The sequence below is a fragment of the Camelus dromedarius genome, chromosome 9, assembly GCF_036321535.1.
Source record: "Camelus dromedarius isolate mCamDro1 chromosome 9, mCamDro1.pat, whole genome shotgun sequence".
Classification (NCBI taxonomy): Eukaryota; Metazoa; Chordata; class Mammalia; order Artiodactyla; family Camelidae; genus Camelus; species Camelus dromedarius.
Window position 1 is genome coordinate 23,459,369 of NC_087444.1, and position 27,165 is coordinate 23,486,533.

Genomic DNA, 27,165 nt, shown 5'->3' on the forward strand with positions numbered 1-27,165 from the left:
TCTGAAGTGTGAGTCTGGCACTCTGTGAAGACACAAGTGCCCACTTCCAGCCAAGCAAAGCAGCCCTTCCTCCAGACCAGGATGGTCACCCCTGGTCTCTGCACTCTGCCTCTCCAGCTGCAGAAGCGGGGGCCCAGCTCTCACCTCCCCAGATCCTGAAGTAATGAGTAATTAGCCACTGTGAGACTCTGTAATTCCAAGGAGTTCCCAACCTTGCGTGTTTAAAATTTAGACCTGGATACTACACATTTTACCATACTTTTCATTCCCTTCCCTATAATTCTGTCTGCTGAAGAATTAGTATCTCCTTTGATAGCAAAATCAACAAACATGAATAGTCAGGGGTAGGCATGGTCAAAATCATAAAGCAGGTGGAATATATCTTTGATGTTCTTATTTCCTTCCTTTCTCCTTCTCCCTCTATTGAAGTCAGGAAGGAATCTGAAAATAGTCATTTCTACCTTAATGTGAATTTAAAGCTCTCTAATTGTATCTCACGGGGGCTTTGCCTTCAGTTCTAAAACAAAAGAGTTTTGACCACAACTAGAAGCAGCCTTTCAGGCAGAGAGCAAAGGTATTTTCGGGGAACATGGGAGCCTACCTCTGGGAATTGACCCAAGTAGAGAGCTCCTTAGAAACACTTGCATGCCCAGAATCTTCCTGCTTACAGAGCTGGACCATGTGGGGAGTCTGAGATAAATGGTCCACAGTCATTCATTCCAAGGACTTTCCCCAAGCCTCTACCTCTCTGGTGGCTTTTCTGCCCTCACCCACCTTCTTAGGCCAGTACCTCATGACACTCATGCTGACCCAGGAAGGCTGGATCATGGGAAGTGGAGAAGGGCAGTGCTGATCGTTTATTAAACTCTGCGGCTTCTTACTCCTCCACAGGACTCCTCATCAGAGGGTGCGGCTTGGGTCATGCTGGGCACTCAGCAGCTTTGTGGTGGGTATCGGTTTGTGCTTCCTCCCCTTTGCTTTCGATTCAGTGCTTTCCTGTTGCAGTCTGAGCAGTTCTATTTAACCGCAGCCCCACAGCAGCTACCGCTGCATGCAAACTGGATCCAACAAGGGGCAAGTGTAGGGTAACCAGAGGAGAAGGGCTGAGAGGTAAGAAAGGAGACTGGTACAAGCCAACTGGAAATAAACAAGAAATTCCAAAGATAGAATGTCATGATGAGTAATAATCAAGAAAATATTCTAGTACTTTAAAAAATATGTTCCAGTTCACATTCAGCTATGGTAAAAGCCAATCCTGAGCTAAGTGAGTTAGTTCAAATACATTTTCATTAGAACACACCCTTGGGGATTTTTAGGGCAATGAAATTATTCTATCTGACACTATAGTGGTGGCTATATGTCATTATGCATTTGTCAAAGCCCATAGAATGTACAACATCAAAAGTGAACCTAATGTAAACTGTGGACTTTGGTTGATAATAATGTGCCCATGTTGGTTCATCAATTGTACCAAATATGCCACACTGTTGAGGAATGTTGAGGGTAGGGAAGTATATATGTGTGGGTGGGGAGGGCTGTGTGCAAATTCTGTATTTTCTGCTCACTTCTTTTGTGAACGTGAAACTGCTCTAAAAGAATAGAGTCAATTAAAAATTAAAAAAAAGAACATACCCTTGGATGTATTTTTCAAAGAAATAAGAAATGGATTGAATGAGATAAGGTTAACTTGGGTCTTAATTCAAGAGTTAATTTAAAATTAAATATTGAAATTCGGTTCTGAGTGAGGAATAAGATAAATGATAACTTGGGAGTTGAATTTAGACTAGGTATGTTTGAGATCCTGTAATAGAGTGTTGCAGACAAAGGAGAGTATTTGTGAAGGCATAGAAGCAAGAGGAAGCAGTGTGTGTTTGAAACCCTGGAATCCAGCAAGAGTGGGGCACAGACTGAAGGCAGATAGGCATGTTGATGATCATGAAGGGTTTATGGGCCATGCTAAGAAGTTTGGACTCAAGCCTAAGGACAGTGGGAAGCAACTAAATGACTTTAAACAAAGGATGTGAATTTCTCAGAATTACATTTATAAAAACTTTCTGTTGACTGGTGGGAAATGACCTAACGAGAGGAAAACTGGAGGCAGGAAACTAGCAAAGACTTGCAAAAATCCACAGGTGATCACTCAGGCCAGGTGGGGATGAGGGTAAGCGGGTAGATCCAAAGGAGTAGATTTTACTGGACTTGGCTATTGATCGAATGTGGAGGGTGAGCGAAAGACCAATGAGGATGAATCCTAGGTTTCTGGCTAGAGCATCTGGGTGGATGTTGTGGCATATATTTGAATAAGAAACATTACAAGAAGGAATAGTTTAAAGGAGTGAGTTAATATGGTTTCAGGAATTTCCAGTTGGAGAGGTTCTAGAGGGCAGTTAAATATGTGTCTGGAGTTCAGGGAAGGTAGAGATTTGGACGTCACTGGCATATAGATCTCAACTAAAGCTACAGAAGGGGATGCGATTTCTCGGAATCTGTAGAGGAAAGAGTCTGACATAGGATGGGGTCCCGAGGAATACCAACACTTAACAAGTTCGTAGAGAAAGAGGAGCTTTCAAAGGACACTGAAGAGCCATGACTCACGTCGGAAAATAATAATAATGTGTGGAAACCAAAGGAGGATGGTGAATTCATCAAGGAGGTCAGTAGCATCAGACGCTGCTCAGTCAAGTAAGATAGAGATTGATGTATCCATTGGATTTAGTAATATGGGGGGAGGGCAGACATTACTGTCCTTAGTGAAAGTGCCTTTAACACAGTGGGAGACGGTGCCAGATTAGACTGGGTTGAAAAGTGAGGGACAAAATGAAGAATTAAAAACAACAGGGTAGAAGAAGGGAAATAGCTCAGTGGCAGAGTGCATGCTTAGCACGTGTGAGGTCCTGAGTTTAAGCCCCAGTACCTCCAATTAAAAAAGAAAAAAAGAAAAACTCTTTAGGGAGAAAAAAAAGTGATATAGGTCAGAAACACAGATCCACGTAAGAAAAGATGAATGTCAGAAAAAGAATAAGTAAAAAGTAGAATAAAATATTTTTAAAAAAGAAAGAAACTCCAGGGTAGACAGCTCATCCGGCAAGGTACACACACTATTCCCTCTACCACAAATGCCCTTCCACACCATTTCTACTTGGTAAAATCTATCTCGTTCCAAGGACATGGCTGAAGTGAAGCGGATTTATAAACAAACAAACAAAATTCTGAGAAACATATTTGTTTCCAGAGACAAATTCAGCCAGGGCTGGAAGTCAGGAAGTGAGTGACTTATTCTGTGCTCACCAGACAAGAACTTTCAACCAATAAAGAAGGCCTGTGCACTCCCTGATGCCAATGTGGGGGTGTTGGTCTACAGTAAGCCAAGACTGTGATGCAATTCTTAAGAACAGGAAGAGGTTTAGCTGGAATGGAAAGAGGACTCTGACTTAGGGGTGGCAATAGAGAGGGTAGAGTGAGAAACAAGTAATTTTTTCAAAAGAGCAGAGCCAGAAATGAACTGACAAAAGCAGAAGGAATTGGAAAACTGTAACTGAAAGCCTCTGTAGCCCATCTCTGGTTGTAGAAAAAGCAGACAGAAAAAGATCAGATTCAGAATTGGCTTGTCTGTCATTTATTAGGAGAGAAAAAAATACTCAACCCCGGGACTCTCTTGACATATGAGGCATCTCCCTGCACTTTTCTCTTCCAGCGAAGAGCAGCTATTCTGATTACAGATGAGAAAATGTATCTGTAATTGGGGATCGTGGCCATCAGCCTCACACTAACATGTATGAGAACACCTCATATGCTATTAAGAACTGCTCAAAATAAAAAAGATCAGTTCAAATGTTAGCTGCTGATGTTCTTAGAGGCATCTAAGGATATTTTAAAACAAATTTAAATACTGAAAGAATAAGAAAGATTAGATACAGATTACATTTGCTCCAATGACAAAGACACACCCTATGACAGAATTTAGACACTGTTGGAAATCATACTTTGGACTTAACCAATTATCTTAAATGGAAAGAATCAGGTGTGAACATCTTACTTTCCTCTTATCCAAAATATTTTAATTAAAAACCCGGTGCTATATGAGATCTAAAAATTTGGAGTTAAATGGGAAAAAAAAGCATGGCTAGGGGTTTCTGGTTACACAGGTCAAATCATTAAAATGAGATTAAAGAAACAGCCCCAATTATTTTCTTCAGAGGATACAGAAAAGGAAAATATTTGAAATGAGTGAATGTTTGTTAAGGCATTTATAATAATGGCATTTGCCTCATCTGTCACCTAAAGACCATCATTTTTTAAAGTCTGTTGGTCTCTTTACAGTACATTTTCCTCTCAAGGAAACACTACTTTACTTTGAGGAAGTGGCAAAGAGCCCTCGGATTGGAGTTTTGCTGCCCTCTTCTGGGAGCACTGTCATGGCCTGAGGAATGGACTGTGCTCTAGGATCCTAAATACTGCAGCATAACCAGACCAGGATACTGCCCCACTGAGAGTAAAATAAATTACGGAACTGGGTTGTTAGTTTTCAGAGGAATAGGCAGGATTGCACTGGTCACAAATACTTTTCTTGAACAGTTAGAATTGTAGTAATAATAGTGATAAAGTGTAGGATTTTTAGGTGGCCTCACAGTTTATAAAGCCCTGAAAACCATTACTGCATTTTTACCTCCTTTTATACTCAAATAGTCCAAGAGCAGATATCATTCCCATTTTTCAACTGTGGGAAACTAAGGTACATGGTGCCTCTTTGGGAAAAGAATTTACCCAAAGTCCTACAGCTGCAGGGCGGTGAGGTGGTCAGAAGCCAAGTCTCCTGACTCCTGGCTTAGTATTTTCTACGCTTTCAGCTCCACAGACCACTGCTGCGTGTGATGTAATTTGTCTCTGTTGCAGTTTCATGTAAATCTCTATCGTTCAGCAATGTCCATTTTACATTATATTAGTGTTCACCTAATTAACAAAAATAAATATGCTGCTTTGTATATGATTCTAGCAAGGCTACAGTTATTGTAGCAAAAACAACAAAAAAAGAAATATATCTATGTAAATACCACCAGCAAGTGGATGGGCTATAGCAGAACTTCTTAAACTTTTGTTTGAAAGTTCTTTAGTGTCTTTTTTCTTTTTAAAGAAGCTTTAGCAAGCAAAGTTTTGTAATACTAAGTCCCAGCTCTGCCTCTGGGCAAAATGGAGTTTGAGAAAGATGGGAAAGTAGGGTATAAAGATGGAAAAAATCAAGAAAAGCCAATTTGCAAGTCAAGTTACTTTTATTCTAGAGTTGAGTGTGCAAAAACACACTCAGAATATCAATGCAAATGGACAAACAAAGGCATACAAAAAGATATGATCTCCAGTCCTTACTACCTCCCCCTGCGGCCCAATTCAAAAAACTTCATTGCCCGCCAACACCATTTGCAAAGGAACCCTTAGAAGTCTGTCAGGTGCAAACTGCCATCAGTTGGTCAAAACTAACCCTTAAACCAGTTTCTTAACTTTAGCATGGTAAAACATGTCGCACTTTATATGGCATATTGGTCAAGGTATTTATCCCTGAACTGGAGTCACCTTTTCAAATGACAAATCGGTAAAGAGTTATGTGACATGAAAAGCTCATTTAATATTATCCACACAACATAAAAGCAACCATAGGCTCTGTGGTCTACTGAAAATTTCCAGACTGAGATCTGCCAGTCTGACTCTTTTGCCTTCTCTTCAAGTCTAATTGGACTCCATGCTTTAATTTCCTCTCCCTCTTCACCGTTGTACCTTTCAATTGTTTCTGCCCTAGGGAACCAATTTCATTTGCTATTGTCCTCTTTCCTCTTCTTCCCCAGTGTGTTCGCTATATATAGACAGAAACTTCTGGTTGTGCCTTTCTTTTGTTCTGACTTCTTTTTAATATGCCTCTTTCCTTTCCGACTCCCTTATTAGGCCTATACCATTCTACCCCACTTTGTTTGCTTCTTTCATTCAAATTACGTGTATATCCATGACTTAAAGAACAGCCCAGTTCCAGAAAGCTTGTACATACATTTTTCTAATTCAATGTCCTCATTCTGCAATTATTTGCTGAGTACCTCCAACAAGTCAGCCATTGTACTGAGTGCCAAGGATTCAAAGACACGTGAGTATCAATTGGTCTCTACCTTAAGGACCTCACACAGTATAGCCCAGGAGACAAGTACACACCGACTGCTATTTTAAATTGGCAGGTTCTGTGCTAGAAATCTGGCACGTTGCTATGGGAGGATGAAACCACAACCTCTCCCAGGTTGATAGGAAGGAGGATGTGAGAATGGTAGAAAGGCTTTACAAAGGAGGCGTTAGAGCTGGGTCTTTGAAAGATGAGCAGAACCTTGGGTTGAAAACAAAAAGGAAAGGGGTAAGATACACACAGAAAAAATGTTCTGGAGAGAAAGCACCAATGAGACAAGCAAGGCTGAAGGTAAAGAGGCCACTTGACTGGTTAGACAAGGCAAGAGAATTTGGTGTGGCTGAAACAAAAGAGGTGCTGGGGAGTAGCAAATGAGTCTGGAATGACACAACATAGTCAGACTGTGGAAGGCAGACATGTGACCTTTTATTCTGTAGGAAATGGGCGTGTGATTAAAGAAAATTTTTGGTATTAAAATGGTAGTAAGTGGGGAGGGCACAGCTTAGTGATAGTGTGTGCTTAGCATGCATGAGGTCCTGGGTTCAATCCCCACTACCTCCATTAAAATAAGTAAATAAATAAAACTAATTACCTCCCCCCACAAAACAAGCAAACAAAAAATGGCAGTAGTACTGGGTTAAAAGAGGAACATGTGTTAAGGAAATTAGTAAGGGTACTGCAAGAGTCCAACTCAAAGTTAATGAAATGTCAGTGCTTAAGACAAACACATCCACATCATAATTTAGGAATAAACACTATGTTGAGAGGTGCGAGGAAAAAAACAGAAATCAAATTGCAATTCATGATGGGGAGGGCACTAGCTCAGTGGTAGGGTGCATGCCTAGCATGCAACACAGTCCTGGATTCAATCCCCAGGACCCTCTGTTCAAAAAAAAAAAAAAAAAAAAGCAATCCATGACTTGTAGCTCAGGTAAAGCCATGGCAAGTGATGTCTAGAATTAGGAACTTTTTAGGTTCTACCTCTGAGGGTAATGGAATGAAGATAATAAGATGTTTTGGGTGCACTGAAATATTTACAGGATATTCAAACACAGATATCTAACAAGCAGCAAAAAAATTGGTCTGGACCTCAAGTTTGAGGATAGACAGGTATATTTGGAGCTTTCAGTAATACAAGTGATAACTGAAGCCCTGAATATAGAAGACATACTAGAGGAGCTTGTTCTTAAAAACTTCTTGCAATGCTTGAAATATTTTCTAAAAGGACTCCTTAAAGCAGGGGCATATCTGCATTGACTGATAAGAGATTAGAGTATATTATAAAATCAATAGAAGGTAAGATAAATTAAGATCTAAAAATAATGAGTAAATATAACAGTTGATTTTAAGGCTCTCTCTAGCTTACAGAAGCAAAGCTGTAGCATTATATTAAAGCAAGTAAAAAAGCATCTAGAGAAATTAAGTAAAAAGGAAAGCGATAAAAGAAGTGTGGGGAAAAGTGGGGACAGGGAGAGAATGGGCAAAAGGACATAGGGAAAGGGAGAGATTTATTTTTAAAAATCATTTTGTTAAACCTTAAGTGAATCAGTTGTAGAAAAATGTTGAATTAACATTGAGATCAAATATAAAAGGAGCAAATAAAATAAGATTACAAACCAAGAATTAGAAAAGGCAAACAAGAACTCAAGAGCAAAAAGTATTAAAAAATGAATACAGGGAGAAATGACAGAGAAGTAAATTAAAAAGAGTAATAATAAAATGAAATTGTTTTGAAAAATTAATTTCTCCAAAAATAAAAAAAAAGCGAACTAATAACTTGATAGGACAAAGTGAAATGTCAGTGCTTAAGACAAACACATCTACACCATAATTTAGGAATAAACAGTATGTGTAGGTGTCTAGCAGTCCTGGATTTGAACCTAAATACTTCAACTTGCTATGTGACCTTGGGAAAGCTGGGAAAAGTTATGAGGACTGTAACAATACATATAAAACGTCTAATACACACACTCAATTAATGAAGGTTATGGGAGAAAAAAATTAGTCCAGTCTTGATTAGTATATGGAAGTCAAATTTCCAACAATTTTTCTAAACTAAAAAATGGATTCAGTCATAGCACTTGAAATAAACTTTTATTAGAACGGAGTGGTTAAATTGCTCAGGATAGTTTTGTACTGTTGGGTCAACCCTGTCTGTAATGATTAAGAATAGAATGTGAGACTCAGTTTGCCCATTCTATCCTAACCTGTGTCACACATGCTACAAATTTTCTTAGGGGATCTTAAAGTACAAGCTATTTGGTCCAAATGGTTAATGTGCAATTAATAGTAACATCTTTACAACCACAGCTCTTTGCCTTTATGCTGAGTTGACTGAAAGGACAACTAGATGGGGCTCTCAGTTCTGCTAAATACACTAACCAAAAGCCTCATGAAAGTTCCCAATAAGATGAGAATTTAAATTATGAAATGTTTTATTTATACATGTATTATTAAATACTGCGTGTGCAGCAATGATTATCCATTTGCCCTCTTAACTTGCGTTTGCAAGACTTCCTCCTGATAAAAATAGAAAGTAAAAACTTTAAGATCCTTAAATTTGATTTTGAGGAACTAGACCAATTTTTTCTTTCTGTAAAACCAGACCCAAAAGTATTTGATAGAAAAAAATTTTCACTTTTTGAAGGATGCACCTCTTCCACAAAATTAGTTAAATCTGTAGAATTTTTCCAATTCACCACAGCTGGACAGTTTTCAAGGCTTCTGAATTCTTACCTTTGAGTTCCACATCCTATATATCTGGAGTTCTTAGCTAGGGGATCATAACCACCAGGTCATGAACAGGCTTTGTGGAGTTCTTGAAAACCCCAACACAGTATGTGATACTTGGTATGCATGCACACATGAACACTGTTCTAGGGTAAAGGCACATACCTTTCATCAGATTTTTCAAAGGTTTCCCAAAAAGCTTAGGGACCGCCGCTAGGCATTTAAATGAACAGATGTACGTACAATGTGCCAAATGTTGCTATGTTAACATTTGTGAGGTTTCTTAATTAAAACGTTATGAAGGTCAGTGTCACGACCGAAAAAGCTACTTATAAGAGTAGTTTCACATCTTTACTTCCTAATGGTTCACACTCAAGCCACTGCAATCTGACTTGTGTCCCCACTTCTCTGGAATTATTCTAATTGTTAAATTTAAAATACGTTTTGTGATACTTATTTTATTTGACCTCTTAGTGGTACAGTATAGTGAAAAAAAACACAGATGCTGGAGCCAGACTGCCTAGGTTCAAATCTTAGTTCCATTACTTTCTAGCTCTGCAACTTTGGATAAATCACTTAACTCTTCTGAGCCTAAGAGCAGTAGTTTCTTCATTCACATGGTGTGAACAGGACTTCAAAATGTCAATGTGAGAATTAAGATGCACTCCTGACAAAGAAAGCATTATGTAAACATGAGATATTTGGTATCTGGAATCACTGCTTTCTTGCAAATCACTTGAAACCTGTCTTCCATGTCTCCCTCTACCTGTGATGGCTCCTTAGTTTCATCTCCCCACTTACAGGTTTATCCCTCTCTAACGTATCTTTTACACTATGGCCAGAATGATCATGTGGAACCATAAATCTGATGCCATCTCTTGCCACTGATGTTAGTGTAGTCTGAATGACTTGCACAACATTGTAGCAGTCTAGTTCTTCTTCCTCAAGTCTCAGTTGCCTACACTTACTCCATGAGTTAAGTGGAATCAAGCTAATTACAATCCTTCAAATGTGCCTCACTCTTTTAACCTATGACTGCACAAGCCATTGATTCTGTCTGGAATATCCCATTCTCCTTCTCTGACCACACTTCTTCCCACAAGTAAATTAGGTGTCCTTTCTTAATGTGCCCCCGATAACCCTGAATGGTATTTATCACATTCTATTTTAGATGTTTATCTGGTTGCTGATATATTCCATCCAGTCAGGTCTTCTCTCCCTCTAATAAAAGAAGTAGGAGCCATATTATGACAGTCTTGTTCTCTCATTTTCTACCATCATAATCTTAAACTACTTTCTTAGCCCTTTATCATCCCCCACTCCCATCTCATTTCTTAATTAACCAAGTTTAGGTAGAAATGTACTGAGAAGAATATGTGCATGTAAATTAACTAGATAACAAAACTTCACATTGAAGGGAACATTCTATAAGTGTTTATTTCATTGCTGACCACTTGGTTGCAGCATGCAACTCTCAACAATGAGCTGCCAGTCTTCACTCCTCTAAAAGTACCAAATGCTATGGTACCACTACTTAGGTTTGCAGTCTTTCAAAGGCTTTTATGACCAGCATCATTAGTTAGGGACAAGCCTTTTAGGGACTTAAAAGCACTTATTCGCTATAAAAAGTAACTTCTTATTTCATGCACAATACTCCAATTGGCAGACATAGTTCTAGAATGGAAAGGAAAAAATTTTTATTCTACTTCTGTAAATTATCAGGAATAAAATAAGCATTTCTCCTTGCCTTGCTGTAAGGAAATAAGATTTTTTTCTCTCTGTCAGGAATCAGAACAGTAGCTTTGATGATCCTGAATTATAAAACCGCCTACTGATTAAAGTTCTTTCCAAAGATTTCAAGAAGTAAGAAGTTGGCTCAATTTCCTGTACAATTTAAAGAAATATTTGCAGTATGTGTAGGATTTTTAGGTTATATCATAGACCCTTGTGACAATATTTAAAAGGCCTAGTCTCCCCATTTAAAAAAATTCTACCTCAAAAGGTAAAAGGAAATCCCCATCATCCCTGAGCAAAGAGGGGAAAAATCATAGGTACTTTCATTTGCAAAGAGAATTTACTGTAAATGAGTTACCAATCTCTAGAATATCCTCAGAGAATTTCCATAACTGAAGCAAGTATGAGGTGCTCTCACTTTCTCAGATAAATGTATTTTAGTGGTTTGAGTAGTTGCTCTGCAAAAATTTAAATTTAATTAACTATGCAGTTGAACATTTTCCATTTTGAAATTTGAGAATATCCTGAGAGGATACTTATGGGACATGAAACTATTGGGCACAGAGGAATTCAAAAAATGTTAGCAAACTGGAGCAGAAGGAAGAGAGTGGGGAAGGTCACAGTAGAGAAAGTGAGAAAGGGGCAGGACAAACCTGCAGTTATGAGCTGGCCTTTCTTTTCTCGAAGTCAGGGGTCTCTGGCTATCTGTATGGTATACTCACTCTTACATTAATATAAACCAGATGCTGAAAAACAAAATTAAGAAAGTCCCAAACCAATTTTAAGTCTTTTAAGGAGTAAATGACAGAAAACATCTTAGCTTCTTAATCAAGGAGTGCTATAATATAATCTCAAGGCATCTTAATATAATTCATATAACCCTAAAGCAATTGTGCAATAAGCAAAATGTCTTAAAAGGGAAACGACAAAGGTTAACTTCCTACAGGGGCCAACAGACAGGATCTTGCAGCACAGCAATTAACCTTCACATACTGGAGTCTTGTTTACAAAGCCATCAACAACTCAGATTCCTGAAAATCACAAATGTCACCAACAAAAGGAATGTTGATTAGATAGAGTCAAAAAACTTTCCGAAGGGCTGCCCTCTCTGAAGGGGTTTCAGACCGTTGCTAGCACAGGTTGGTTAAGCCAAATCTCACTGACGGCTCCACAGAGAATGAGAATGCCCCAGTCAGTGCTGTTTTAAAAATGTAAAACACTGCAAGGGGAAAAAGCAAAATAAACAGTCTACTGTTCCCTAACATATATGGCTTAGCACCCAGAGAAAGCCTCTGCCCCCAAAAGAGACTTTCTACCTAGGTTTAAGCTTCATTAAGTGAGGTGTAATCAATCATTTTCAGGACATGTCTTTTCTTGCAAGGTCTTTAGAGGCAGAAGTTCCATTTGGATTCTAATACACATCTCTGTGAGCTCAGCTTCCTGAAAACATACACCCGCTGGGTTCTAGTTTCTTGCCCACGGCTGGATTCACTACTTCACAGCCACCAGAATCGCACATACACTATTAACATGATGAAAAATACAGCTACTGCTGCAAGCTTGGCGTAAGTGGAACGCATGTTCAAGTACTTCGCATCCTGGCGGTATTTCTTAGACAGACTGGACAAATTGTTAGCCTTCGAATCCAAAGCTGTCAAAGAGGAAAAAAGGAAAACATTAATCAGTCCCTGAAAGTATTTTATCAAATGTATTAAAGATATAAAAATAACCAAAATGAGTGGCACTATTTCAAACAACCATTAAGCTTAAATTATCATTTTTATTTTAAGGTTAAGGTTGCATATACTGATTAACTCATGATGCTAAAGCACTGTAAAATCTACAGTGCATTTTAAAATTATCAGATCAACTTATGTTCACATTCTTGAGGCTGTATAGTGAGGTGGTTAGGAGTGCAGGCTCTGGCCTCAGACTCTTTGGTTCAAATCTCAGCTGCACCACTCATGTGACATTGGTCAACTCAGCCTCTCTAAGACCCAGCTTCTTTGTCTATGAAGTGGGGATAATCTAATAACAGTAACTGTATCATAGAATTATAGGTACATGAGCATAATGCCTGCATATGGTACACATTTGATAAATGTTAGCTAACAATTACCATCTTCATAATCTTTTAATGGTCTAATTCATATTCTCTCATATTTTGACAAATGATAATCCATGTAAGATAAAAGATGCAGGTAATCAGAAAATTGATTGAACCAGACACTGACTGTTAAGCTATATCTCAATGGTGACTGCTACCAAATTTCCAAGATTTCCCTCACAGTAAAGACTATGATTATGAAGATAAAGCTATCAGAAATTACACTTCAACATAGGAAAGTTGTATCATAACTAAAATACAAACACAGGTGCTAGAAACCCACCAGTATTTACTAAATGAAACTTTCTAAAATCTTCTGTAAATTTTCTTTTTCTATAAGGACATCTGTAATGTCATTATCTTCTTTTATTGTTAACTGATAGCCAGATAGACACACGCTAGACTGGACTAAAATAAATGGCATATTTTTAATAATAAAAACAAACTCAGTTTCGCATAAGTAAATTCTAATCGAACCTTTTACTTTAAAGTTTTGAAAAACTATTTTGCAATCTGAATTTGTTCTTCCTTGGAGAATGCTTTTGGAATATTTGGAGTTGCTTAATAGAGACTGGTTTTGATTGAGAAATGTGGCATTACTTAATAACACAGGCATGACAGACACTTCCAAATTAGCAACTTGTCCTGTAGGAAAAGCACCTATCTAGTCATGAAAGAAAACAGTTAAGGGATGAGAAATAACCATAACAGTGCTGCACAGAATCTTTCTAGTCAGTCCACCAGAAAGTATAATCCATCAGACAGAGGTTTCTAGCTACTATTGTGTTTATTACTACATCCTCAGCATCTAGAACAGGATCTGGCATACAGCCAGCGCATAATAAATAAATATTTGCTAAATGAATCTAAATCTGTCAAGAATAACTGGGCAGAGGAACAAATATTAGGTCATATGAAATAAGTAATAGTTACAAGAATTCCTTTTACACAGGAACATTTGGAAACACACTGTATCATAAAGCTAAAGCTATTGCTTGGAGAAGTCGTTTAGCAACTATTTATGTTATAAGCACCATGAGAAGTGCTAGAGGATACAATTACCACCCAAACATACATGATCTCTGTATCTCTGTCTAGAAGGGTAACCTACAGCTTAAAAGAAACAGGTATATTTAGGCAGTAAAGAGGGCATAATTTGATCATGCGGGAAGAACCCATAGGAATTACTCTTGGGTCTTAAATCCAAAGTAGACTAGCTCTAAAACTTTAAAACTTACAAAGAGAAGAAAGCATAAAAGATGGATTCTTATTATGAAGAAGGTTAAGGGGGAAGAAAACATTTCTTGAGGTGGGCTAGTCTTTTCACTGTCCTCCACATGTGCTCTGTTCAGATATGCTTCATCTTCTTCTGAAAACACCCACTTCACTCCTTCCTGATCTGTCAAAATTCAAGAAATCTTTCCTATTCACTTCACATTTATCTACTTCCATCTACATTTTTATAGCTCTTATTGTCTACATATTTATATAATGATTTAGAACTATCATTCACTGAACATAGATAAGAACTCCATAGGCCAACAAATTCTGCCAGGTACTAACACTGTAACTTTTAGTAAAGCTACTTAACTTTCCTGAGTCTTTGCTTCTTTATCTGTAAAACCAGTTTGATACTTACTCTCAGGTGCAATTACTCTAACGAATAAATAAGATACATGTAAAGTCCCCCTGCCATACTGTCTAGCACAAAGCAAGTGTTCAATTGATGTCTGTTCCCTTATACTGTCTATAAATTAGTTTTTTATCCCAGGTAGAACTTTTGAATGTGTTATAATGAAAATTTACGTAGACTCACTCACCCAAATTTGGTGTTTAAAGAGTGTGAAGCTATATGCTGGGACAACTGCTGACTACTAACATAAAGGTTAAAATCTGCAATTCATAATAAAGGAAAACTCATTTATTCTTGAATATGTAACAAGGCTGAATTCAAGAAATACACATTAAGGCATCTACTTGTGATTATTACTATGAGAGAAATAAAAGAAATACATGAAATAGATATGAAACACATAAATACTACCTTCAAAGGGTACATGTCCACATTAAACACTTAGGTAACATTTAAATACTAGGTGTATGAATATATATATATATGGTAAATTAGGTAAGTAAGTACACATACACACACCATTATGTGCTAAAAAACACTGTGTAGGTAAGTGCTTTAAGAATTTGAAGGACAAAAGAGACTAATGCTTTGTGGGCTATAAGGACCAGGAAAGGCTTCTTTGAAGAGGCAGTTCTTATCTAGATCTTAAAGAACAGGTCCAGGAGGTTGAGGAAGCTGACCTGGCTGAGGCAGAATGTTTGTGAACTAAGGAGACTGAGAGATGTTTGCAATCTCCTTATCTTTCATTACAGAGAACACAGGGCCTTGCACATTGCAAGTATTTAATTAATAATGACTGAATGAATGAAAAGTAAGCTGAGACCAGACTAGATCTTATCTTGAAGCCACAGGTTTAAAAATTTTTTCAGCACAGGAATGCCTTGATGAAAAAGGCTTTTTATAATGTTTGATCTGGCAGCAGTAGTCTCCCAAAGTGGCTACTCAGGATACCAATGCAATAAATCTTTTACAATTTCCTTTCATTCTTCTTTTCCTTTCCCTTAACTTACGTGTTTCTGTAAATATTTGTCTAATTTTGTAAACATCTTGGAAACAGTAATTGCTTCTGATATGGAACGAAACTTTAAACTTCCAACTCAAAAAAAACTAACCATGCTAGGGAAAAACATCATATTGGAAGCTTGTAATGTAATCCATTTTTGAGAGATGAATTCTTAACAGTGCTAGATAGAAATCGGACAGCATAAAAGGTACACCAAATAAGCTGTCCTTGCCTATGGAATAAGAACCACTTCTTCACAAGACTTGTGTTGCTTTTAGATACCTGAGAGTGCTTCTCCTCGCTGTAACACTTCTTCAATATTGGCCACCATGATCCTCTGCACATCTTGTAATTCAGTGTTGATGGAGCCTAGGTTTCTCCGAGCACGACTGTCAATGTAGAGCTTCTTGGTTTTCTGAATGTATGTATCTAGAATGATGAAAAGTGACCATTAACAACTTCTTTCATGTCCATCCAAAGAAGTAAGAAAGAGCAACTTCTGAGTTTAGTCCTGAATCTGCAATTGTCCATGATTAACTAAGCTCTTGAATGAGTATCAGTGTGACAGGGAATTTCCCAAAATACCACTATAAAACTACAGTTTCATTCATATTTTGCCAATATCTGTGTATCTCAAAACTATAAAAAGAATGATCATTAAAGATTATATTTTCAACTTATGGCAAAAATCCTAAGATATGTGTACTGAATACCCTTCATTTGCCTCTTTAGATCTTCCTCTTCACCCTCTGCATCTGCTTTCTGCCTTGGGAAGCTGATCTACATGGACTGCATCAATGGGTTCCTTGCACTCTAGCTCCAGTTAGGTTCAGCCAATGGGGGAGCTCCAAGAGTAGGGAAGAAGAAGTGTGGATAGTGATGTCAAAGTATTTATTCCCCTAGCTCCTCCCTGAGAAGCCATCTTGGACTGGCAGCATCCTTCCACCAAAAGTTAGTGTTCCTCTCAAGTTAGCCTTCTCTATACACTTTCTCCTTCCCAGTTCCAGAAACTGCTCCTTTCTCTATCCACTCAGGCCTAGGATGATAACAATTACCATGTTACTGGTCTCAGGTTACTGTACCTTACAGTTCACCTATAACCCATTCATAGCTTTGTATATAATCCTTTAAGCTAATTTGAGTGTATCAACTATTTACTGGTGACCCTAATACAGCAGTCTTGTTTTTCCCTTGGATTTACTGGACTGCTATTGTCTACAAAAATAAAACTTGAAAAAACAGACATTATAAAAATTAGCACTTGGAGAGTTTATAGTTATGAAACACTGGAATGCTTTGCTAAATTTTCTTTATTTCTAAAAAGCAAGAAAGTCTTATCTAGCAAACTTGAAACGCTTCAGAAATTCAGAGATAGTAAAATCGATCTCTTTTTTAACTACAAATGTCAATGATGTAGTCTAATCATACTTGCTCTCACTTCCTCTACTTATACGACATTTCCTTTGATCTACTGCCATCAGATAATTTACCTGCTCTGATCAGTGATAAGCCTTTCTATAATTCTTGTACAAATATGGACACCCATGCTCACTACTTCTGCAGATAGCAAATGTTATCCCACAATACCATATATCTTCTAGTACTTTTTTTAAAATTAGAGGATCTTGTTCTACTAAAAGAAACAAAACACCATTCTTTCTGATTTCCAAATTCTGATCTCCATAAAATGAGTCATACTGTGAGTGTGTGAGGAGGGGTGAGGGGAGTGGGGGCGGGGTTGTGTTGGGGAAAGAACTCAGCTATGACATGTCAATGTAGATCTTTAGGTACAGTTTTTACTCTAATGAAAAACCAAACCAAATAACAAGAAAGAGCAAAGGGCAACAAGTTCTATGGGGAAAAGATCAAAAGACCAAAGAAAACTACTTATGAGAAAGAAGCCTCATTCATTCAAAAGGACAAAAGACACAGAATGCAAGAGGAGGCAGACTCTAAAACTTCAGTAAGTAAACATCAGAAAAAAAGGTGTCAAAATTATATCAATAGCTTCTCCATATTATCTAATCCCTTGACAAAGGGGTGAGGAGCAAAAACTTACCAAACTCAATAAAGGAATAGGGTCTAGACACAGTCGGCACCTTCTTCCCATGCTGTTCATCAAACTCTGAATGCAAATCTTCTAGGTAGGCAAAAGCCAACTTCTTAGGGAAGGCAGCTTCACACAAAACCAAATAACACACCCCCTGTTCAATAATGTAGCTGAAGAAATAAAAAAGCAAGAAAAAGTCATTTATAGATTAACAACACCTCCAACAATTTGAAACAGACTCTCAGTGCCATACAAACTTTTGAAAATATTCCGGCATAAACCCTTTGAGGCTAACTAAATCAGAAAGTCAATTTCAAACCACAAATCATTGGAATCAGAAAGCAAACATCTTCCCATTATTAGAAGTACATTCCAAAAGGAGTATTCAGACATGTTTCTTCATTACATAATTCTTCAACTAAAATATGTTAACACCTAAGACTTTTTCTTGAAAGCTCGGAGTTGTGACTCCATCCACCCTTTGATTATGTATGGTAAACAAGTGCATACATATTTAAACTTCTTCCAGCTATTAAAAAAAAACAGTGGAACTGGAAATTTTTGTGGACACTTAAAAGTTGGAAGTTAATGCCACAGTATTTACTAGGTACAGAAAATAACAACCTCAGGACTAATAATATTCCCTAATTTCCAGGGGAGGAGAACTCTATCAACTGGAAACTATTCAGTAACAGAACTGATTCCTCTTCGGAGACTGAGCTCGCTGGCACTCTGGAAGGGGCTATATGACTACATGTCTGATATTTTAGGAAGGGGGTTGGGCTACTTCGTGGTTTTCAAATGTCTTTTTATTCATAATATTCTTTATTCCAGCAAACTTATATTCAGAAGACCAGTAAGTACAGCAAATAAAATGAGAAGTTCTTTCATTTAAGTAGCAGTTTAAGGGCCCAGAGCATTACACATACCCCCATGCATGTCCTTTCTATGTGGCTCTCAAGACATCTTAGGATCCCACAGAGCATGGTTTATAGTCTATTATATGATCTCTCAGACCCTTGAAATAAAACTAATAATATTACTATCCTATTTCTTGCTTGGGCACCTAAATTAACTGGTCTCCTTGCCTTCAGTCTCAACCATCTTCTAAGCCATTAGCTTTATTCCTAAAAAGTAAATACGACCATATTACCCTGCTTAAAAACTCTAGAAGTTCCCTAACACCTATACAATAAAATCATACTCCCTGATATAGTGTGTGTAGCCCTCCAAAACCGCAGGCCGCTCTCCATCACGTACGCTAACACATCAAATGACATGCTGTCTCCAACAAGCTAGGTTCTTCCACATCCTCATGATCTACTGCTTATACTGTTTTTTTCCTAACTATACTATTCTTTTATGTACCTAGAGAAACCTTGTTCATTTTCATATGCTCAATTCTAATTTTTCTGTGAAATTTCTCTGTATTCTCCCCTCCTCTGTCCCCTTTTCTCAAACTTACTCTCTATAAGTAAGAATTTATTGCTTCCTTCTCTCTGCTCCTAAAGTATTTCATTTATATCCCAATACAGCACTTCTTGCCCTAACATATTATAGTATAGTTGTTTATGTGTCTGTCTCTGCTAATAAAAGGATAAGCTATGGACGTTAAAGGCAAGACTTAATTCATCGCCTGGCAAAGAATAAATCTTTAATAAATAGCTCTTGGATGGAAATAAAGGAAGAGATGAGATTATAAAAAATCCTAGAAGAAACTGGCAGAAGAAAATATCTTCAATTCCGTGAGATCTTTCCTAGGTCTTCTGTCTCAACCCATGGTAGAGATAAAAATACTATATAACTAAATGCCTCTAATATTTTTTGATGTTGAAATAGCTTATGAAACTTAATATCCACTACTTTCTTAACCAATAGTCCAGGGTTTTGGTTTGATTTTGATTTTGTATACTTGTTTTTGATATGTAGAGGGTTTTTTTTTTTTTTCCTTTTAAATTAAACACAGCAGCTCCTCCCAGGTCTGTATTATCTTGGTATCTGAGTTCCTAAAATAGTAAGGATTATTTAGCTTATCCTTTCTTATTTTCCTCTGATCGTCTTGTCCTCTCTTTTCTTTTTTAATCCTTCCTGTTTTAGCACCTTCAACCGGACATGTATTAAACACTTAACATCAATTATTTATAGATAATTTGAACTACAATAGTCCCTTCAATCTCTCTCAGCTGTATGCATTATATCCACTGATTAGATGCTCTTAAACTATCTTTTATAATTTTCTTTTTTCTGAATAATAACTAATACTTGTTGACTATTCTCTGTGTGCTAGGCAAGTTGTTCGGGGATATACACAAATTCCTTCATAATCCTCACAAAACTATAATTATTTTCCCTATTTCATAGAGGAAACTGAGGCCTAGAGAAGCATATATGAGTTGTTCAAGGTTATACTGTCAGTAGATGTTTGAGCAAGGTTACTAATATACATGAGTCTGGCTCCAAGAAGCCCCCAAACCAACAATTATCTATTACTGCATGATGGGTACAGCTTTTACTAGACACAGGATAACAGGCTGAATTATTGTTTGCAAATTGAATAAAGAAACCAAGATTTCAATTTTGCAGAATTAGAGCCAGGAAGGTTGCTTTCAAGGAAAGACTATATTTTTAAAGTTACCTTTACTTAAAAAAAAAAAGTTACTATCCTTATCAGGTGTTATTTGTATTTACTGTATTTCATGCTTAAATGATCACAAAGAAATCAGGATTATACTCACTGAAAAGTCATGGCACCAGCTTCCAAGGTGCATCTGGTAGGGGACTGTTCATTCAACTTTTTAAAGAGTTGCTTAGCCTGACTCTGGTACTGCTGAAGGTCCCGGCCAGACTGAAAGAAGACACTTCCATTTAAAAAATTTCCACAAAAAAAGCAGTATCAATTAGTGAGAAGTATCATATTTTGAGGACATTATGTGAATAAGGTCAATCATTTATAGGTTAATAAGATTCATTTTAACAAAATAAAAACGGCTTACTTTTAGAGAAAAAAGAAGACCAAATCCCTAGTTTTTTGACAAAACCACATTAGTTATTTGCTATAAAGCAAAAGTGTATTCTCCAACTACATTTAAGGCACTGTTTCAATCCAGTGTTCTTCCCACTATTAGGTCAGTGCCCTCCTCCTAACCCATTTCCCTTGCGTAGTTACTGGTACAGAACTGCACAACCTGTTCTACACTTAGGGGGAAATCCTGGGAACAACAGACTGATGAATCTCAATTTTATGCTGAAATATCAAGCAAAATCTTCCACAAAGTATTACAGTATTGAGCATGTAAGCCAAACTAAATGTGTACACCTATGACTACAAATTATTATGAATCCTATAACTGTAACTAAGTAAAAATAAACAAGATTAAGGACAAAGATGAAAAGTCAAATATACTTTGCTAGATAAATCTATTGGTTCCCAAGTTTGGAAAGCAAAAGTCTGGATAGCAAGGGATATGTTCATAAAAAAAATGAAAATAGTAATATTCAGATGACAGAATTACAGGCAATATTTTCCTGAAAAATTTCTAAATGATTTTTTAAATTTTTTTAAAAGAGGGGGGAAAAGTCTAGTGGGGAAAATAGCAATGTCATTTCAAAAGGAGAAAATCATACCTCAATAATTCACTATATCCAAACAGAAAAGAAATGCATGAAGAATGGGAAGCAAATACACATTATTTATTCATCCACATACTGGGGAAAACAAACAACTTTGCCATGTGATGGGAAAGAATTATTTTATTTTGGATTATTTATTTTGAATTGAAAGAGTTAACACAGTCTATCCTTGGCAGACATTTAATAACCAAATGTTTAAATAGAAAAGTGTTTATACAAGGTTCTCCCAGAGATTGGACCTAAGGCCTAACTATAAGAAAGTACAAAGTGAAATCTTAAAATTCCAGATAGTGAACCACTGAGCTCAGAGTTAAAACAAGGAAGCAATGATAAAATTGTCTAAGTGGAAGATAAACAGATGTACAAGTACAGTATTCCAAGCTGCATTTAAAAGAGTGAACTCGAAATGCAAATCAGAGGCACAGTGAAATACCACCTCACCCCTGTTACAACAGCTATCATCAAAACGACAAGAAGTAACAAGTGTTGGTGAAAACGTGGAGAAGAGGGAACCCTTGTGCACTGTTGGTAGGAATGTAAATTGGTGCAGCCACTATGGAAACCAGTATGGAGGTTCCTCAAAAATGAAAAATAGAATTACCACATGATCCAGGAATTCCACTTGTGGGTATTTATCCAAAGAAAATGAAAACACTAATTTAAAAAGATATATGCATGCCCATGTTCACTGCAGCATTATTTACAATAGCCAAGATATGGAAATAACCTAAGTGTTCCTCAATAGATGAATGCATAAAGAAGATGTGGTGTATATACACAATGGAACACTATTCAGCCATTTAAAAAGAATGGAATACTGCCCAAAAAACAAGCTCATAGACAGAGAAGAGATTGGTGATTGCCAGAGGGGTAGTGGGTGAGGTGGTGGGCAAAATAGGTGAAGGGAGTCAAAAAGTACAAACTTCCAATTATAAAACAAGTCATGGGGATAGTTAATAATACTGTATTGCATATTTGAAAGTTCCTAGGAAAGTAAATCTTAAATGTCATTAGAAGAAAACAAAATTTTTCATAACTTTTTTCTCATGACGAAGGGTAACTAAACTCATTGTGGTGATCACTTCACAGTATATACCAATATCAAATTATTATGTTGCACACCTGAACCAAACATAATGTTATATGTCAGTTATAACTCAAAATTTTAAAAATAAGATAAAATAGATAAATGGTGAACTGGAAATTTCAACATAAATAAGGAAGTAAGCATGAGGTGAACCAGGGGAGTTAGACAGAAACACTAGAGGTATCAATTTGTAGTTTGTTTTTATGGCAATGATTTGCTATAAGGCTGTTCACTTGAGAAATATTCCTACATTAACATGTATACATATACAGTTATATATTAACAATGCTTTGTAATAATTAACATTATAATATACATTAACACTATTATACTAAACAATATTGCTATATATATTGTTTTCCTCATGACTGGCCAGCCAGTCAGGGAGAGTGAATACCATCACATGCTGTGAACTAATGCACAATATCCTATGTTCCTAAATTTCAATGGTACTTGTCAATCTATTTGCTTCACCAGTGCCATTATGTGGCATTCTGAAGATATCTGATCCCACAACAGTAGATAAAAGGGATGCAAATAAAGTTGGAAAGGCTACTAAAATGCCGAGAAGTAATACCAGCATAGATCAATGACTTTCACCTTGGTCTCACGCTAGAATCACCTGGAAATCTTAAAAAAGCTACTTCTGCTCAATCTCCATCCCGAATCAATTAAACCAGTGTCTCAGAGGTGGAACTCAGACACTGGTATTTGTAAAATAACCACAACCATACATGTTAAATATGTTTTTTGACAGCTAAAGGCAGGTAAGCACTTTAAAGCAACTAGCTAAATAAATGGCAAATAAAAAAGAAATTCTTATTATTTATATAATGAAATACTATAGAGCCATTAAAATGATGCTATATAATATTTAATGATATGAGAAGATATTTATTATTCACTAAGTGAAAAATATTAGGTGGAACAGTCTTGCAGTATTACCTATTATTTAATTTTACACACACACATAGATTAAGGCTATACATCAAATGGATGTAATTTAAATTGGGATTATAGGATTATAGGTAATAATCACCATTAACTTTTTGGTTCTTTTGTTTGAATACATTTTACTGAATTTCCTACAATAATCACAAGTTAATTTTATAATGGGAAAAATTATTCATTCATCCATTCCTATTTATTGCATATTTGCACCCCTACAGTATTAGGACTTGGGGCCAATAAAGGGAGGGGAGGATTTGAACCCAGGCAGTCCAGCTCTAGCCCCTGCTCCTAGGCATGATATACCACCTCTGCAATGAAAACTGCTTCAGTGAAGGTAGATCCACCTAAGTGACATCTTAACTATTTAATATGAAATCTAATTCATAGGAAATGCTCAAGAAACCATATGGCAGCTCTGATCCAGATCTCACAAAACAATATAATCACTGCTTTACAGATAAACCCAAGGTTTGCTTTCAAGATTACAGTCACAAAAAGCCCACAGTCAGCGAGCCTATCTAAAAATAGTCAGATTAGATGTCCTAATTCTGTTTTCTACCTCATCTAGAACAGGCTTGATGAAACCTGTACACAGTATAATGGAAAGACAGCTGTTAGTAATCCAGTAATGAAGTGGACGTGAATGTCTGCACAAATTCTGAAACTAATTTGAGGTCATTCAACAGTATATTTAGGATTTGGTTCTGTATATAAAATGCAAGAGGTACATGGTAGTAATTTGCCACACAACCACAATACTTTTTATTGCTGTCACCTATGACTGCTGAACAAGTAGTTGTATCAAATGCCATCTTTTGCCTTTATAAAAATGTTTAACTAAGCTCTTATTTTTAAATCCCTGTTGAACTGAACAGATCAAAGGCCAGTGGCACCAAGAACCAACCATTTTCCTCTAAAAGCAGTAACAGTCAGGTGATTAATCAACCCTCAATGATTGGGAAGTGTGGCAGTTTAACCATACAGGAGACTATCTGCTTCTTGGAGTTCCCTGCTGTGTATTCAGTTACATCTAACACCCTCTTCAAGTCCAGAGTCTGGGCAAAATGAAAGAGAAGAGAAAATGGTTCATTTTGAGGTAGAACAGAAAGGTAGATGAAGAAATTGCAAACATCTCAAAAGGAGAAATATATCAGAAAGGAAGAAATAGAGTATCAGTCAGAGAGTTCAGGTCTGAAAAGTTCATCTTTCTGCCTGCTGTAGGCCTACATTTCTAGTTAAAGCACAGAGGGAAACAGTGCATAATATACACTATATCTTTTTTTTTTAACTCTCTATTGTATTATTTGAATAATTATTTATCCCCAGTAAAAAGATAGTTTGCACAGAGACTAGCCATCTAGTACCTACCTAAAATATGATATCTATTGTCAGTGTAAATAACTGAAAATATACATTGAATTATTTAACCTGGACAATTAAGGTACTTAACTATAAAAGATATCCATTTCTTAAAAAGTTACTTCTGGACTCCTAAGAAGTAAATAATTATTAAATTGTCTTAGAACAAGGCAGTAAAGGGTAGTGGTTAGGTACTAAGGCTCTACAATCAGACAGATATTGATTAAAAAGAACAAACTAGTGGTTACCAGTGGGGAGAGGGGAGGGAAGAGGGGCAAGACAGGGGTAGGGGATTAAGAAGTACAAACTATTATGTATAAAATAAATAAGCTACAAGGATAAGCACAGGGAATATACTCATTATTACTATAAATGGAGTAATAACTTTTAAAAATTGTGAATGTACCAGAAACATGTAATACTGTGACTCAGCTATACCTCAATTAAAAAAAAATTTTTTAAACCAAAACAGCGGTTCTCAACCAAGAGTGGTTTTGTCCCCCCTCCCCCGGGATGACATGCAGCAATGTCAGGAAATACTTTTGGCTTTCACAACTGGAGGATGGGTAGTGGTAGTGTATTGGCATATTAGGTGCAGAGGCCAGGGATACTGCTAGACATCCTACAGTGCACAGGACAGTTTTCCCACAAGAATTATCCATCCCAAAATGTCAACAGTGCTGAAGTTAAAAAAAACCTGATGACAGAAATATAGAATCACTATGTTGTGCACCAGGAACAAACATAGTGGTTGTAGGTTAATTATACTTCAATTTATTAGAAGGAAGGAAGGAAGGGAAGGAGGAAGGAAGAAAGATGGCCAGGGAGGGAGCCTGATGAAAATTCGGCTATGCTGCTTATTAGCTGTGTGACTTTAAGCAAGAGACCTATCCTCTTAGCTTCAGAGCTTCCTTTATCTATAAGTGGGGATAATAATAGTACCTATCATAATGGCTGGTATGAAGACTGAATGAAATCATGCATCTAAAACAGGCTTAGCACAGGGGTTGGTATGTAGTAGGCACTCTATAGTAGGCACTCTATAAATGTTCTGTATACTATTATAATAGTAAAAATAAGTCACAGATTCATATTTTTGCAGATATTAAAAGTTGAGGAAATAGTTTATCTTTCAAAGTCAAAATTCCTAAAGGAAATCACTATGGAATTACAATCACAATAATACTTCTGTGTAAAATACCTTTCCTTGTCAATTAAAGCAACCCATCTTGGTAGACTGATACCTAATTAGGAATTAAATTAGGAAACACACAGTAATATATCAACTAATTTTTTCAATAAAGTATCAAGGCAGAGAATAAGGGCCTACTGATATTAAGCAGACTTTCAAATCCACTTTGTATTCTTTGCCCACATTGGAATTCAAAGCAATAGATGGAAAATTGAACAGATTTCTGCCCCACTGGGAAAAATATTTCTTAGTGAAACTACATATCCTTCAAGGAAAATTTCCCCACAGCATCTCCACGGCTTTATGCTGTTGTTGTAAAAGCTCTGGGAAACACAAAGATGACTAAGACTTGTCATTTGTCTGCTAGAAAACTCAGTTAATTGAAAGACAAAGAAAAATGGTAAAATAAGGTACAAAGCATCATAGGAATATAACACAGGAGTCACAGTCCCAAAAACAGGACTTTAGTAAGGCTTAGTGAGGGTGGAAATTGGGCATAACTTTGAAAGAAAGGGCTGTACTGAACTTCAAACTGGTGCATATATGTGGCAATATTACCTAATCTACTTTCAATAGATGTCAGCAAGCTAGGTCAAGGATCAGGTGCTGCAGTAAAAGGAGTTAGTAAAAGAATTTAGGAGCTGATTTTTCCCAGGACCTGTCAGCCTTATTAGCAGCAAAGTATTAGAAATCCTGAATTTTAACAAAGTCCCTAAAGAATTGCATAATACTGGATGATCACAATCCGGAACCTATCCCTTCTCCAGAGCATTTTTCTAAGGAGAAACAGGTAACACAAAAATCTACCTCCGCCTTCGGGTAAATTTTCTTATAACAGGCAAGTCTCTCCACTGCCAAAAAAGAAAAAAACACTTTACAGGGGTCAGGAATGCCTAGGAGGCCGCAAGCGTCTCCCGCGTCCTAAGACGGAATCCGGTGCGAAAAACACAGCTCTCTAGCAGGAACCTGGGGTCGCGGAGATGTAGCGGCTCACCTGTTCGTCCTCCTGCATCGAGGCGGCCAATGGGAGTCCGTCCGCCACTCGGGCGATCATCGTGAGCAACACCATCTTCACAGGCTACAGAGACCCAACACTGGCCCGGACGGCCGTAGGTGTAGCCTTGATTTGCTCCGCCGCGACAACAGTTAGCCCTCTACCTTAGCTCCAGAAGACCAGCTGCTGGCGTCTCCGCTTCCCGCTGAGGTGGCCGGAAACAAGCTCCAGAGCTCTCCACTACCGGTCCCCAGAATTGTCTTCCCACCGAGAACCACAACTACTGAAACACTAGTTCCGCCGTCTCCCCTTCCACCTTCAGAAACTTTCAAGGTTCCGCTCACTTTTCTGGATTTCCAGCTTTGAATAAAAAAATCAAGGGGGCGTGGCACGCAAACTGAAATAGAATTTTCTAGTTTCTGATACTTAAATTGGGGGAGAGGGCTGGGAAGGAGGATAAGAGTTAATGGGTACTTAGATGAAGGGTATGTGAAAAAACTAAAGTCAGGCTATATATTTTCATATTTAATTTTATAATTAT

General features: G+C 37.1%; 1 protein-coding gene across 1 annotated transcript; it reads right to left on the minus strand.

The window, feature by feature from the left end:
• Positions 1-5,248: 5,248 nt before the first annotated feature.
• SEC22B (SEC22 homolog B, vesicle trafficking protein) lies at positions 5,249-26,857 on the minus strand. The gene is made up of 5 exons (XM_010980524.3): positions 26,625-26,857; positions 20,147-20,256; positions 17,421-17,581; positions 15,644-15,790; positions 5,249-12,269 (listed from the first exon to the last, which is right to left on the minus strand). The coding sequence occupies exons 1-5, from the start codon at positions 26,697-26,699 to the stop codon at positions 12,115-12,117; spliced, it is 648 nt and encodes a 215-aa protein (XP_010978826.1). The 5' UTR covers positions 26,700-26,857; the 3' UTR covers positions 5,249-12,114.
• Between the last annotated feature and the right edge of the window lie 308 nt (positions 26,858-27,165).

What these genes read in the sequence shown, in the direction of transcription:
- SEC22B (XM_010980524.3), bottom strand. Translation starts at nt 26,699, where the DNA reads ATGGTGTTGCTCACGATGATCGCCCGAGTGGCGGACGGACTCCCATTG. An exon ending in GCTGGTGCCATGACTTTTCA is followed by an intron (nt 17,582 to 20,146) that starts GTGAGTATAATC and finishes TTATTTCTTCAG; the next exon opens with CTACATTATTGAACAGGGGG. An exon ending in GCGAGGAGAAGCACTCTCAG is followed by an intron (nt 12,270 to 15,643) that starts GTATCTAAAAGC and finishes CCTCTTTGACAG; the next exon opens with CTTTGGATTCGAAGGCTAAC.